The sequence below is a fragment of the Salmo salar genome, chromosome 07, assembly GCF_965601325.2.
Source record: "Salmo salar chromosome 07, fSalSal1, whole genome shotgun sequence".
NCBI classification, from domain to species: domain Eukaryota; kingdom Metazoa; phylum Chordata; class Actinopteri; order Salmoniformes; family Salmonidae; genus Salmo; species Salmo salar.
In genome coordinates this window covers 53,972,450-53,985,688 of record NC_138297.1, presented here as the reverse complement: position 1 = coordinate 53,985,688, position 13,239 = coordinate 53,972,450, and the positions used below count along the sequence as shown (strand labels likewise).

Genomic DNA, 13,239 nt, shown 5'->3' with positions numbered 1-13,239 from the left:
CTTGTAATCGTTAAGGACTGGGAAGTTTTTCAGGATAAAAAATAAACAGAATGTAGCGAAGCACAGTCAAAATCCTTGGGGAAAACCTGGTACAGTCTGCTTTCCACCACACACTGGGAGATGAATTCACCTTTCAAAGGACAATAGCCTAAAACACAAGGCCAAATCTACACTACAGGTGATTCTACAAAGTATTGACTCGGGGTGTGAATACTTATGTTAATGTGATATTTCTGTATTTAATTTTCAATACATTTGCAAAAATGTCTAAAAACATATTTTCACTTTGTCATTATGGTGTATTGTGTGTAGATCGGTGAGATTTTTTATTCATTTAAAACAATTTGAATTCAGGCTGTAACACAAAATGTGGAGTAAGTCAAGGGGTATTAATACTTTCTGAAGGCACTGTTTGTTGAAATATGGGTGGTATTACCCTCCAGTTCATTCCTTTTCGTCAAAGTTGTTTAAAGACTTCCTCCAGCTACGTCATCGGCCTCGACCCTTGCAAGAGGAACAATATAGAAGCAATATAGAACAAAATAAGTTTTGTTAAGTAAATCAGGTGACAAATCAGGTGAAAAGGAGACTGGAGTGCCACTTTAACAAAAAAAGGTGAAACAGTAAAAGGCATAGATTCTACTGGCTTTGGGATACAGTCCTGCATTACTTCAAACACTCAAAGTTTGATTTAATAGAATTGCAAACTTTGGGAGGCACAATGCGTTTTTTCACAAATATCCGTCCTTCCATCACTCTGCCACTTCTTGGAATCCTACTTTTGGGGTATGTTGCGTTTTCCGTGTTTTATTAAGTTAAATTAGTGATATCTGATCTTTCGAGAAACTTCATCATAGAATAACATCAGAATACAAGTGTTCTCATTCTGAATACATCAGAACACAATGTATGAGTGTTGTCATACTGATGGTTTCCACGATGATGATATTATCATTCATTATGTCAATCTATGAATTTTGCGAGTACCTCGTAATGCTTACACTGCCAGAAAGATTTCAATCTCATCTTTCTAGTTAAAATGTTTTTATAATTTGCTGAGGTGTAGTCACTTTTGAGGACACAAGCTCAAGTACACAGTATGATAAAGCAACGCAGTCTCACAATCAATTCGTGCATATATGCACATAATTCATTACAGCAAATTTCGTGCGTTTTTGTGTGGCTTAATTCGTGAGAAAATACACGAATTTTATGTGCTTCTTAATTCGTGCGAAAAGACACAAATTTAACCAGTAGGCTAAAATGTAACCATGTAGCAAAAACAATATAGACGCCTACTGGTTAAATTTGTGTCTTTTCGCACGAATTAAGAAGCACATAAAATTCGTGTCTTTTCTCACGAATTAAGCCACACCAAAACGCCCGAAATTTGCTGTAATGAATTATGTGCATATATGCACGAATTGATTGTGAGACTGAGTTGATTAAGGCGGCGCTTGTGTCAAATGCATGCTCTTTGGCAATTTCGTTTAAACTAGCGCTCTGCTATTTTCCTTCGCTGGCGCCAGGGTTGGTAATTTACCAGTTTTAGATCAACTGTTTTGCTCATTGGGAAGCGTGTAAATATTTGAGATGTTGGCTTAACAAGGTGCGCCAACGTGCCAATTTCAAGCAGCGCTATTGGTGATATTTAAAACTCACCATAAAGATGGTTTTAGAGTAACGTAATTGGTTATGGAATCGATTTTGCAAGCGGAGGGGAAAAGTAGCTTAGTGAGTAGCCTTGAACCAATGGTTTATTAAAATATCACGAGCAGTCAACAGACATTCACGTTTTTTAATTAGTTTTGTCCATTTGGCTTCTGTGAAGATTTTGGACTCATTAGGTCTATGTGCAATTCGCATTGAATATAAGGTGTCAGTTTAGGGACGTCAAGTTATTTCTATAGACTGGCCATATCAACGGCGATGGTAGGCACATTTTATTATAACGTTTGGGTCGAACATGCAGTGCATTTTCGAAATGTAAATGCCATAAAGGAATATATCCACGTTGAAGCCAACGTGTGCCAGCTGCCAGCGGTGTGCACACATTGCCGTATGCTCATTGAAGGAGAGATGCGAATTATGATATCATGCCTCTAACCCGATCCTTTTTAGAAATATCGTTGTTTGATTTTAATAAAACAAATTAAAATACGTATTATAAATATTCACTATCCATGGGTTTCTGCTGAGAAAGCACATGTCTGCTATTTCTGGAGAAGTGAAAATCTGATCTGTAAAATGGTTCCATGATGTTTAGAAAATATTACATTTAGGAGCAGTATCACGGTGAGTGGACATTCCCCCTTTCTCTTTATATTGGATACTTTTCCAGCTCCTGTTAAAAGTTTGGATGTGCATAAAACCCTCCATAGTAAGTTGCCTCATACAACCCGCTGGGAATAATTATGGTGCCGGTGTAACAGTATAGCTTCCGTCCCTCTCCTCGCCCCAACATGGGCTTGAACCAGGGACCCTCTGCACGAATCAACACCCACGAAGCATCGTTACCCATCGCGCCACAAAAGCCGGACTACCTCCTCTCTTTACCCTACGTATAAAGTTATCTGTAATGTCCCTCGGTCGAGCAGTGAATTTCAACAACAGATTCAACCACAAAGACCAGGGAGGTTTTCCAATGCCTCGCAAAGAAGGGCACCTATTGGTAAAATGAAATAAAAAACAGACAGTGAATAGCCCTTTGAGCATGGTGAAGTTTTTAATTACACTTTGGATGGTGTATCAATACACCCAGTCACTGCAAAGATACAGGCATCCCACTCAGTTGCCGGAGAGGAAGGAAACCGCTCAGGGATTTCACCATGAGGACAATGGTGACTTCAAAACAGAGTTGAATTACTATGATAAGAGAAAACAACATTGTAATTACACCACAAAACTAATCTAATGGACAGAGTCAAAAGAAGGAAGCCTGTACAGAATACAAATATTCCAAAACGTGCATACTGTTTGCACCAAGGCACTAAAGTAATACTGCAAAAATACAAAGTGTTATATTTGGGGCAAGTCCAATATAACACATTACTCAGTACCCCTCTCCTTATTTTCAAGCATACTGGTGGCTGCATCATGTTATGTGTATGCTTGTAATCGTTAAGGACTGAGGAGTTTTTCAGGATAAAGAAACAGAATGGAGCTAAGCACAGTCAAAATCCTAGAGGAAAACCTGTTTCAGTCTGCTTTCCACCAGACACTGGGAGATGAATATACCTTTCAGCAGGACAATAGCCTAAAACACAAGGCCAAAACAACACTGAAGTTGCTTACTGTCACGTCCTGACCATAGTAAGTTCTTATTTTCTATGGTAGAGTAGGTCAGGGCGTGACAGGGGGGTGTTTGTCCGTTTTTGTATTTCTATGTTTAGTTTCTAGTTTTGTATTTCTAGGGTGGGTAGTTCTTTTCCGTTTAGTTTGTGTGTACCTGACGGAACTGTCTGCTGTCATTTTTGTTTATTTGTAAGTGTTCATTCTTTCATTAAACATCAGGATGAACATATTCCACGCTGCACCTTGGTCTACTCATTTCGACGCCTGTGACAGAATCACCCACCAACAAAGGACCAAGCAGCGTGGAATGGAGCAGCGGGAAAAATGGACTTGGGAGGAGATATTAGATGGGAAAGGACCCTGGAGGCAGGCTGGGGAGTATCGCCGTCCGAAGGAGGAGATCGAGGCAGCAAGAGCGGAGTGGCGATACTATGAGGCGCTATATCCACCAAGAGGCAAGGACGAGAGGCAGCACCAAAACATTTTTTGAGAGGGGGGGCACACGGGCAGATTGGCTAAGGCGATTTTAAGACCTGAGCCAACTCCCCGTGCTTACCGTGGGGAGCAAGTGACCGAACAAGCACCGTGTTATGCGGTGATGCGCACTGTGTCGCCAGTGCGCACTCACAGCCCGGTGCGCTCGGTGCAAGCTCCTCACCGTTGCCGTGCTAGAGTTGGCCGTCAGCCAGGTAGAAGTGCGCCGGTTCAGCGTATCTGGTCTCCAGTGCGTCTCTTCGGTCCAGGTTATCCTGCGCCTGCTCTATGCACGGTACCCCCCTTTCACCAGCACAGCCCAGTTCGTCCTCTGCCGGCGCTCCGCCCTTGTTTGGCTCAAATCACCATCCAGCCAGGACGGGGTGTGCCAGCTCTAAGCTCCAGACCTCCGGTGCGCCTCCGGAGCCCAGTACGTCCTGTGCCTCCTCCTCGCACTCGCCCTGAGGTGCGTGTTACTAGTCTGGCGCCTCCTATGCCAGCTCCACGCATCAGGCCTCCAGTACGCCTGCCCAGTCCGGGGTGTCCTGTTCCTGCTCCCCGCACTAGCCCTGAGGTGCGTGTTACTAGTCTGGCGCCTCCTATGCCAGTCCCACGCATCAGGCCACCAGTGACGCTCCTCAGCCTGGAGCCTCCAGCGACACTTCTCAGCCCGGAGCCTCCAGCGACGCACCTCAGCCCGGAGCCTCCAGCGACGCACCTCAGCCCGGAGCCTCCAGCGACGCTCCTCAGCCCGGAGCCTCCAGCGACGCTCCTCAGCCCGGAGCCTCCAGCGACGCTCCCCAGTCCGGAGCCTCCGGCGGCGGTCTGCAACCCAGAGCCTTCAGCTGCGGTCTGCAACCCAGAGCCTTCAGTGGTGGTCTGCAGCCCAGAGCCTTCAGCGGCGGTCTGCAGCCCAGAGCCTTCAGCAGCGGTCTGCAGCCCAGAGCCTTCAACGGTGGTCTGCAGTCCAGAGTCTTCAATGGCAGTCTGCAGCCCAGAGTCTTCAGCGGCGGCCTTTAGCCCAGAGTCTTCAGTGGCGGTTGGCAGTCCGAAGCATCCGGCGATGATCCATGGTCTGGTTCCTCCGGACATACAGAAGCGGGGGGATCAGCAGGCGGTGGGGGTACTACGCCCGCAACCAGAGCCGCCGCCATAGACATTAGTCACCCACCCTACCCTCCCTTTGAGTTGTGTTTTTTTTCGGGGGGGGGGTTGTTGTTTAGGGGGGTTTTGTTGTTGGTTTTGTAGGTGCGGTCGAGTCCGCACCTTTGGGGGGGGTACTGTCACGTCCTGACCATAGTAAGTTATTATTTTCTATGGTAGAGTAGGTCAGGGCGTGACGGGGGGTGTTTGTCCGTTTTTGTATTTCTATGTTTAGTTTCTAGTTTTGTATTTCTAGGTTGGGTTTTGTTTGGCATGACCTCCAATTAGAGGTAGCCGGTTGTCGTTGTCTCTAATTGGAGGCCATATTTAAGTTGATGTCTGTCCCACTTGTGTTTTGTGGGTGATTATATTTTGTGAGGGTGTTTTTGCCTCCTGCGTCACGGTTTGTTGTTTTGTTCCTTCAGTTTATTTTTTGTATTGCATTAAGTTTCACTGTCCAATAAATATGTGGAACGAAACCGACGCTGCATTTTGGTCCGATCATTCGAACAGTCGTGACACTTACCAAGAAACATTAATTTTCCTAAGTGGCTGAGTTACAGTTTTGACTTAAATCTACTTGAAAATCTATGGCAAGATCTGAAAATGGTTGTCTAGCAATGATCAGAAACGAGCTTGACAGAGCTTGAAGAATTTTGAAAAAAAATGATCTTAGAGACTTACCCAGAAAGACTCACAGCTATAATCGTTGTCAAAGGTGCTTCTACAAAGTTTTGACTCAGGGGTGTGAATACTTGTGTAAATTGATATTTATGTATTTAATTTTCAATAAATGTACAAAAATGTCAAAAAACATATTTTCACTTTGTCATTAAGGTGTATTGTGTGTAGATGTGTGATTTTATTTATTTAAAACAATTTGAATTCAGGCTGTAACACAAAATGTGGAGTAAGTCAAGGGGTATTAATACTTTCTGAAGGCACTGTTTGTTGAAATATGGGTGGTATTACCCTCCAGTTCATTCCTTTTCGTCAAAGTTGTTTAAAGACTTCCTCCAGCTACGTCATCGGCCTCGACCCTTGCAAGAGGAACAATATAGAAGCAATATAGAACAAAATAAGTTTTGTTAAGTAAATCAGGTGACAAATCAGGTGAAAAGGAGACTGGAGTGCCACTTTAACAAAAAAAGTTCAAGATCTTATGTTATCCCTGCCATTCAATGCCCTCCAACATAACAAAAAAAGGTGCTTAACCTGTTCCATAGTGTGTTTGTTGTTCTATAGATATATGGTGCTTATCTTACCTTACACATGAGTTTTGGTCACACCCATATTTACATAGCCCACTGGCACTATGTAGGTCTACATTTTTGCTGGTGAAACAGTAAAAGGCATAGATTCTACTGGCTTTGGGATACAGTCCTGCATTACTTCAAACACTCAAAGTTTGATTTAATAGAATTACAAACTTTGGGAGGAACAATGCGTTTTTTCACAAATATCCGTCCTTCTATGGCTCTGCCACTTCTTTGAATCACACTTTTGGTGTATGTTGCTTTTCCCGTGTTTTATTAAGTCAACTTTTGATGTCTGATCTTTGGAGAAACTTTATCATAGTCTTGTGTATGTACTCTGAATACGCACCATTGTTCTTCTGTATGTGTGTCAATACTTGTGTTTGCACAGAGCTGATAATTGCATTTAACCAAAATGTACGCTTCTCTCCATACCACTTTTTTTTACATATATGTTTTTGGGCGTTGTCGATATCATAGCTGATGTACTTGGTGTTAATCCATCCTCTTTCTATCTCCTATTTAGAGTCCTGGTTTTAACATATTGTTACTCATCATTTAGGTAAGATCGGAACTTGTTTAGTGTTCATTTGTTTGTAACTTTGTCAATGATATAATCCAATCTTGATAGAAATCCAATCCCGTATATAATCCTATCAGAAAGACTCTATGCCATCATCTATTTCATAGGTGATTGCTGAAATGTAGCCTTCTAAAAAAGCCCAGTGGGCTCATGACAATGAGATTCAGGACCACAGATTAAGATCTAATTTGAGATAACATTTTCTGATTACATTACAATTGTAAATATGGAAATAATTACATGTTGCACTTCTTTTCTGTTTGATTTGACATACTAGTTAAGTCACCTAAAATGTTCCTTTTTATCTTCAACAGTGAGATGAAAAATAAGGACGTCAGAATTCTAGAAGTTTTGGGGTAAGACAATTTGTATTACTGACATAATAAACAAACAACTTATATTTGTATACTTTTTTGTGAACCCCTAACCCTCCACAACCTCTCCTGATGCTATCCTTCAGTATTAACACAGTATTAACATTGAACCCCCTCTGAAGGTTGTGTCAGCAGGACCCTGTCAATTTCAGGCGGGAAAACTGGAGTTGTAGGACCCGGGACATGCTGTCCCCACAGGGGTGAGACTCTTCTTTGGTCTACTCTAATATAATCATCTCACCTGATACCACCTCTTTGCAAAACTCACCAACTGCAGCCATTTTGAAAGCAGTACTCTATTTTACTATGTAATATTTTGCATGGTCTTTTCAGACTCCTGTATAAGCAGCCCAGTGTGTTAAAGGGGTAAGTTATTATGAATATATTATTGTTAGTAGTAGACATAGTATCAGTAGGAGAAGGTGCATTTGGAAGTACAGGAAATGTAGTCACTATGAAAGAGTTGCTTATGATGGATTGAATATCTCTGGGCGTTCACAAGCTTCTAACATATCTTTTGTTTTTTCAGGCGCACCAATGTGTTAACTGTTACCCCTTGGTTGGCACCAATTGTCTGGGAAGGCACCTTTAATCCCTTGATTGTTGACAGCATTTACAAGCCTATGCACCTCAGCATTGCCACAACCGTCTTTGCTGTTGGCAAGTAAGTAGTCTCACACACGTCAGCCGTCCCTACCAGGATGTCTGGTAACACTGAGCCTTAAATGTAGAATAACATTTGTAGTCGGTCATCAAACATTTCTGTAAGAAAAACAATGATAAAGCCTTGCATTCCTATTTTTTTCTCGTTGTGTTCCCATTTTGAACCATTTCATGTGTCTGAAGGTAGAACTCTGCATATCCGGCAGGCCCAGAGAGAAAATCAAGTACACATATAGGTCTACCGCTGGCCAATCAGATACCTCATATCCCCGTGTCTTTATGGTTTCCTCGAGCCTTAGGCTTTATAAAGAAGCCTCAAGCACACAGCAAAGTTGATACTGTGAAATGTTGAAACCTGTAAAGCCGTGACTAGAGAGAAACTCAAGGGCACATCTACATATTTTCCACCCAGTCTGCTCAGGGATTTGAACAAGCAACCTTTCAACTACTTAACCACTAGGCTACCATGAGTAACAGCATCAATTGGTGCATAAGGCAGAAATAATGCAGTGCAACTTGAGTTTCGCCATCAGCTGGAAGAATGTCCCCTTTTTGTCAGCGGAGCGAGGTAGAGCGGAGCGACAATGAGTCGGATGAGAGACAGCCTCACCGCTGCTCTCTCCCTCCCTCCCTCCCTCCCCTCAGAATGGCCCCATCAGATGCAGACGATCAATCCAGTAAAATCAAAAGCAAAAGATTATGCTCACTCAGCTGTGCCTCACAAGTAATACAACAAATGATATATTACCAGTGTGATCATATATATATTACCAGTGTGATCATATATATATTACCAGTGTGATCATATATATATTACCAGTGTGATGATTTAGAAATATAATTTTAAAATGGTCTGAGAAGAACAGCATTGGAATGGCAATTCAAGCATAGTCAATATGCAGTGATGATAATGTATTGGGCCTATAGCCTATTGCACAAACCACATTGCTACAGAACTGTTTTTCTAGGTTAATGTTGCTTAGGCATAGCCACGGGCAGTAGGGGTGCTGAGGGTGCTGCAACACCCCCTGATAAATTGAAAAGTATCTTCCTGCAGCCATATTTTTTAAGTCATCTTGAGTGGTAGATCTCGGCTTGATGCTGTCAAAACAGTTACTATGTAATCATATTAGATGATAAATAACCTAGCTATGGCAGCTATTAATCTACTATAGCGCCAGTCGGCTTGGTTGGTTGCTATCTCTCGTCTCTCCCTCCCTCCTCCCTGTTCCCTGTGTCACTCACTCACACTCACAGTAGCCTACACATAGAGCATGACCCCTGCTAGACCGTCACATGGACATGTACAAGAGTGACCAGTAAAAATAGGTTCAAACTTAGCTTGCACTTGCTCTGGTTACCTGAGAAGAAATGTTTAAAAAATGTACAACCCACACATTTTGTTCTTAAATGTTCCTCGCTGAAAGTTCCACACTTTTGACTGCCAACCTTTGAGTGCCTTAGTCTCCACTACACCCTTTTTCCCAAACTAGTGAGTCTCAGTCTCAGCAGGCCTACCTCAAAGTTGGAAAATATCTTGATTTAGATTACACATTATGTCATAATTACACAAAATGTAGTTATCCTCTTGCCATATGAGACAGGCAACTGAAACCTACTTGGTTCTCCTTGTATTTTAGGTATGTGCGCTTCCTGCGTGACTTCCTAGAGACTGCCGAGAAGCATTTCATGGTGGATTTCAAAGTGCACTACTACATCTTCACTGACCGGAGGGAAGACGTGCCAGCGGTGGTCCTCGCTCCCGGTAGAAATGTAACCATCATCCCAGTCCCTGGCTCCAACCGCTGGCAGGAGATCTCCTCCAGGAGGATGGAGATGATCCAGACCACCATCGAGAACCAGATAGGCAAGGAGGCGGACTACATCTTCTGCTTGGATGTGGACACGAAGTTCCACGGACGGTGGGGGGCAGAAACATTGAGCAGGCTGGTGGCCACTATTCACCCAGGTTATTATGAGCAGACCCACGAGCACTACCCTTACGAACGCCGTCTTGCCTCGCGGGCCTACATCCCCGCGGGGGAAGGAGACTACTACTATGGAGGCGCCACCATCGCTGGCTATGTGGGGGACGTGCACAAGCTGGCAAAGTACTGCCGCGAGCAGCTGGAGGCCGATGCCGCCAACTCCATCGAGGCGACATGGCAGGAGGAAAGCCACCTGAACAGATATCTCCTTTACAACAAGCCCACTAAGATTCTGTCTCCGGAATACCTGTGGCAGGACTTCAAGGCCAAGACCAACGAGGTGCAAATAATCCGCTTCTCTCAGGTCAACAAGAACTATGCAGAGGTTCGGCCCAACGTGAAGAAAAGAAAGTAATGCTGTGGCCATTGTCGCACCAAGATTCAGGATCTAGGCCAGGGAGGAGGATGCTGCTATTTGTATACATTGAAGGTGGCTGGATCAGTAAACAAGCTTATGTTGTTCCGACATTAACCTCCCTTGTTATTGTAATGGTGAGAGGTTAGTATGTCTTGGGGGTATGATATTTGTGCATCTGTAACTTTCTCACTTATCATTATTCACGATTCACTCAGGATCATCCGTAAACATGGTGCCATCCCCATTAATGTAGAAGTGTTTAGAAACATGTTCTATTCTTATTTACAATAAAAGTGATTCCAAAATGACACAATACATTACTTACCATTAATTTCTATTGGGCACAAAATTATCTCAAACACAACCAAAACAAAGAGCAAATGTATCCAACAGAGTCACAAGCTTGATGTAGTCATTGCGTGCTATGAATATGGGAACAAATACTTAATATTTTAATACTTTAATACACATGTAACTGAATTTGTCCCAATACTCCCCTAAAATGGGGGGACTATGTAGAAAAAGTGCTGTAATTTATAAACGATTCACCCGATATGAATGAAAATACCAAATTAAAGCTGACAGTCTGCACAGTATTTTTTTAAATTTCAAATCCAACCTTTTGGAGTATAGATCCAAAAGAAGAACAAATATTCACTGTCCCAATAATTACGGAAGGGCACTGTGCATAAGATTTACATAACACATTTCATGGCCCCATGTCCATCAGGTCAGCGTTTATAGACCTGGTGTGGTATGGTGCCTTCTAGTGGTGTAGCATGGCCACCGTTGAATACAGCAACTAATCATTCTCAAAATCAATAGAGGCTAATTCATTGTGTATATATACCAAATCTGGAGTCAATCTGACTTATGGTTCATGAGAAGAAGATTTTTTAAAGTATTTTTAGCATTAGCATATGTGCTAACGTGCATCTATAAGTACAGTGTGGCCATATTTGAAATGAGCAACAACAAAAAAAAAATATTGATACCATAAAAAACGGATGTAATGAGTCTAAATACAAAATCTGGACTGAATCTGTTCGGCCGGACAAACTTATCTTATCTGTCCAACTTGTACTATCTGACCGCTCGGCCAAACTTATGTTATCTGGCCTCCTGGCTGAACTTATCCTATCTGGGCAGCCGGCCAAACTTATACTGTCTGGCGAGGCGGCTGAACTGATCCTATCCGGCTGTCCGGTCAACTTGCCCTATCTGGCCGACTTGACCTATCTGGGCAGCCGGCCGAACTTATCCAATGTGGCCAACTTGACCTGTCTGTCCAGCCGGCCGAACTTGTCCTATCTTTCCGGCCAGACGGACTAATCCTATCTGTCCTTCCGGCGAACTTGTCCTATCTGGCCGACATGTCCTATCTGGCCGTCCTGGCTGAATTTGTCCTATCTGACTGGCCATCCAAACTTATCCTATCTGTCCGAACTTGTCCTATCTGACCAATTTGTCCTGTCTGTCCGTCCGTCCGAACTTGTCCTATCTGACTGACTTGTCCTATCGAATTTATGCTATCTGGCCAACTTGTCCTATCTGGCCGGCCGAACTTATTTATCCTTTCTGGGGAGCCGAACAAATGTATCCTATCGTTCATCCGGGTCAAACTTGTCCTATCTGGCTGATGGGCCAACTAATTCAAACATTTTCCTTAAAGTACACTACTGGTCAAAAGTTTTAGAACACCTACTCATTCAAGGGATTTTCTTTATTTTTACTATTTTCGACATTGTGGAGTAATAGTGAAGACATCAAACTATGAAATAACACATATGGAATCATGTAGTTAGCAAAAAAAGTGTTAAACAAATATTTGAGATTCTTCAAATAGCCACCGTTTGCCATGATGACAGCTTTGCACTCTCTTGGCATTCTCTCAACCACCGCTAGAGTATATATTTTTATTTAATTCAAATGTTATCGTCCCCACTACAACAACAAAATACAAAATATAATTTTGTCCTTGAAACGTTCAATTGAAAAATTGTAGAATGCCATTAATTCCTATGGAGGAATGCAGAAGCTTCAAAGCCTCATTGGCCAATACATAGCGACAGCAATCCAGGGTTAATATACACTGAGTGTACAAAACAATATGAACACCTTTCATAATGCTCTTTCAATGACATAGACTGACCTTGTGAATCCAGGTGAAAGCTATGATCCGTTATTGATGTTAAAGATGCAATATGCAGAAATCGCTTCGCCATTTCCAAGTTGCAAAAATTATAATAGTTTGCCTAATTTCAGTTTATGTGACAAAACAAGGAAGTATAGTGTAGCGAATAATTGTAACATGTAAACCGCTGTGAAATATATTTTCCATAATCAAAAATATTGTATTTTCAGCTGTTTGAAGCTGGTGTACAAAACCAAAAGAAAAAGTCGCAAAAACTCAATTTAAGAACAGGAAGCAATAATTTCTAATCCCCCATATATTTTTTTGTAAATATATACAGTATCTCACAAAAGTGAGTACACCCCTCACATTTTTGTAAATATTTCAGTATATCTTTTCATGTGACAACACTGAAGAAATGGCACTTTGCTACAATGTAAAGTAGTGAGTGTACAGCTTGTATAACAGTGTAAATTTGCTGTCCCCTCAAAATAACTCAACACACAGCCATTAATGTCTAAACCGCTGGCAACAAAAGTGAGTACACCCCTAAGTGAAAATGTCCAAATTGGGCCTAATTAGCCATTTTCCCTCCCCGGTGTCATGTGACTCGTTAGTGTTACAAGGTCTCATGTGTGAATGGGGAGCAGGTGTGTTAAATTTGGTGTCATCGCTCTCATACTGACTGGTCACTGGAAGTTCAACATGGCACCTCATGGCAAAGAACTCTCTGAGGATCTGAAAAAAAGAATTATTGCTCTATATAAAGATGGCCTGGGCTATAAGAAGATTGCCAAGACCCTGAAACTGAGCTGCAGCACGGTGGCCAAGACCATACAGCGGTATAACAGGACAGGTTCCACTCAGAACAGGCCTCGCTATGGTCGACCAAAGAAGTTGAGTGCACGTGCTCAGCGTCATATCCAGAGGTTGTCTTTGGGAAATTGACGTATGAGTGCTGCCAGCAGTGCT

The 13,239-nt window shown here is 42.5% G+C and overlaps 1 protein-coding gene across 1 annotated transcript; it reads left to right on the top strand.

The window, feature by feature from the left end:
• Positions 1-620: 620 nt before the first annotated feature.
• Positions 621-10,446, top strand: LOC106609536 (globoside alpha-1,3-N-acetylgalactosaminyltransferase 1). The gene is made up of 7 exons (XM_014208460.3): positions 621-786; positions 6,694-6,729; positions 7,065-7,106; positions 7,247-7,324; positions 7,458-7,490; positions 7,654-7,788; positions 9,428-10,446. The coding sequence occupies exons 1-7, from the start codon at positions 722-724 to the stop codon at positions 10,128-10,130; spliced, it is 1,092 nt and encodes a 363-aa protein (XP_014063935.1). The 5' UTR covers positions 621-721; the 3' UTR covers positions 10,131-10,446.
• The last annotated feature ends 2,793 nt before the right edge of the window (positions 10,447-13,239 follow it).

Bases quoted from the DNA above. Each gene is read 5' to 3' on its own strand.
- LOC106609536 (XM_014208460.3), top strand. From the start codon at position 722: ATGCGTTTTTTCACAAATATCCGTCCTTCCATCACTCTGCCACTTCTT. The intron at 6,730-7,064 runs GTAAGATCGGAA...TATCTTCAACAG, and splicing joins TATTGTTACTCATCATTTAG to TGAGATGAAAAATAAGGACG. The intron at 7,789-9,427 runs GTAAGTAGTCTC...CTTGTATTTTAG, and splicing joins ACCGTCTTTGCTGTTGGCAA to GTATGTGCGCTTCCTGCGTG.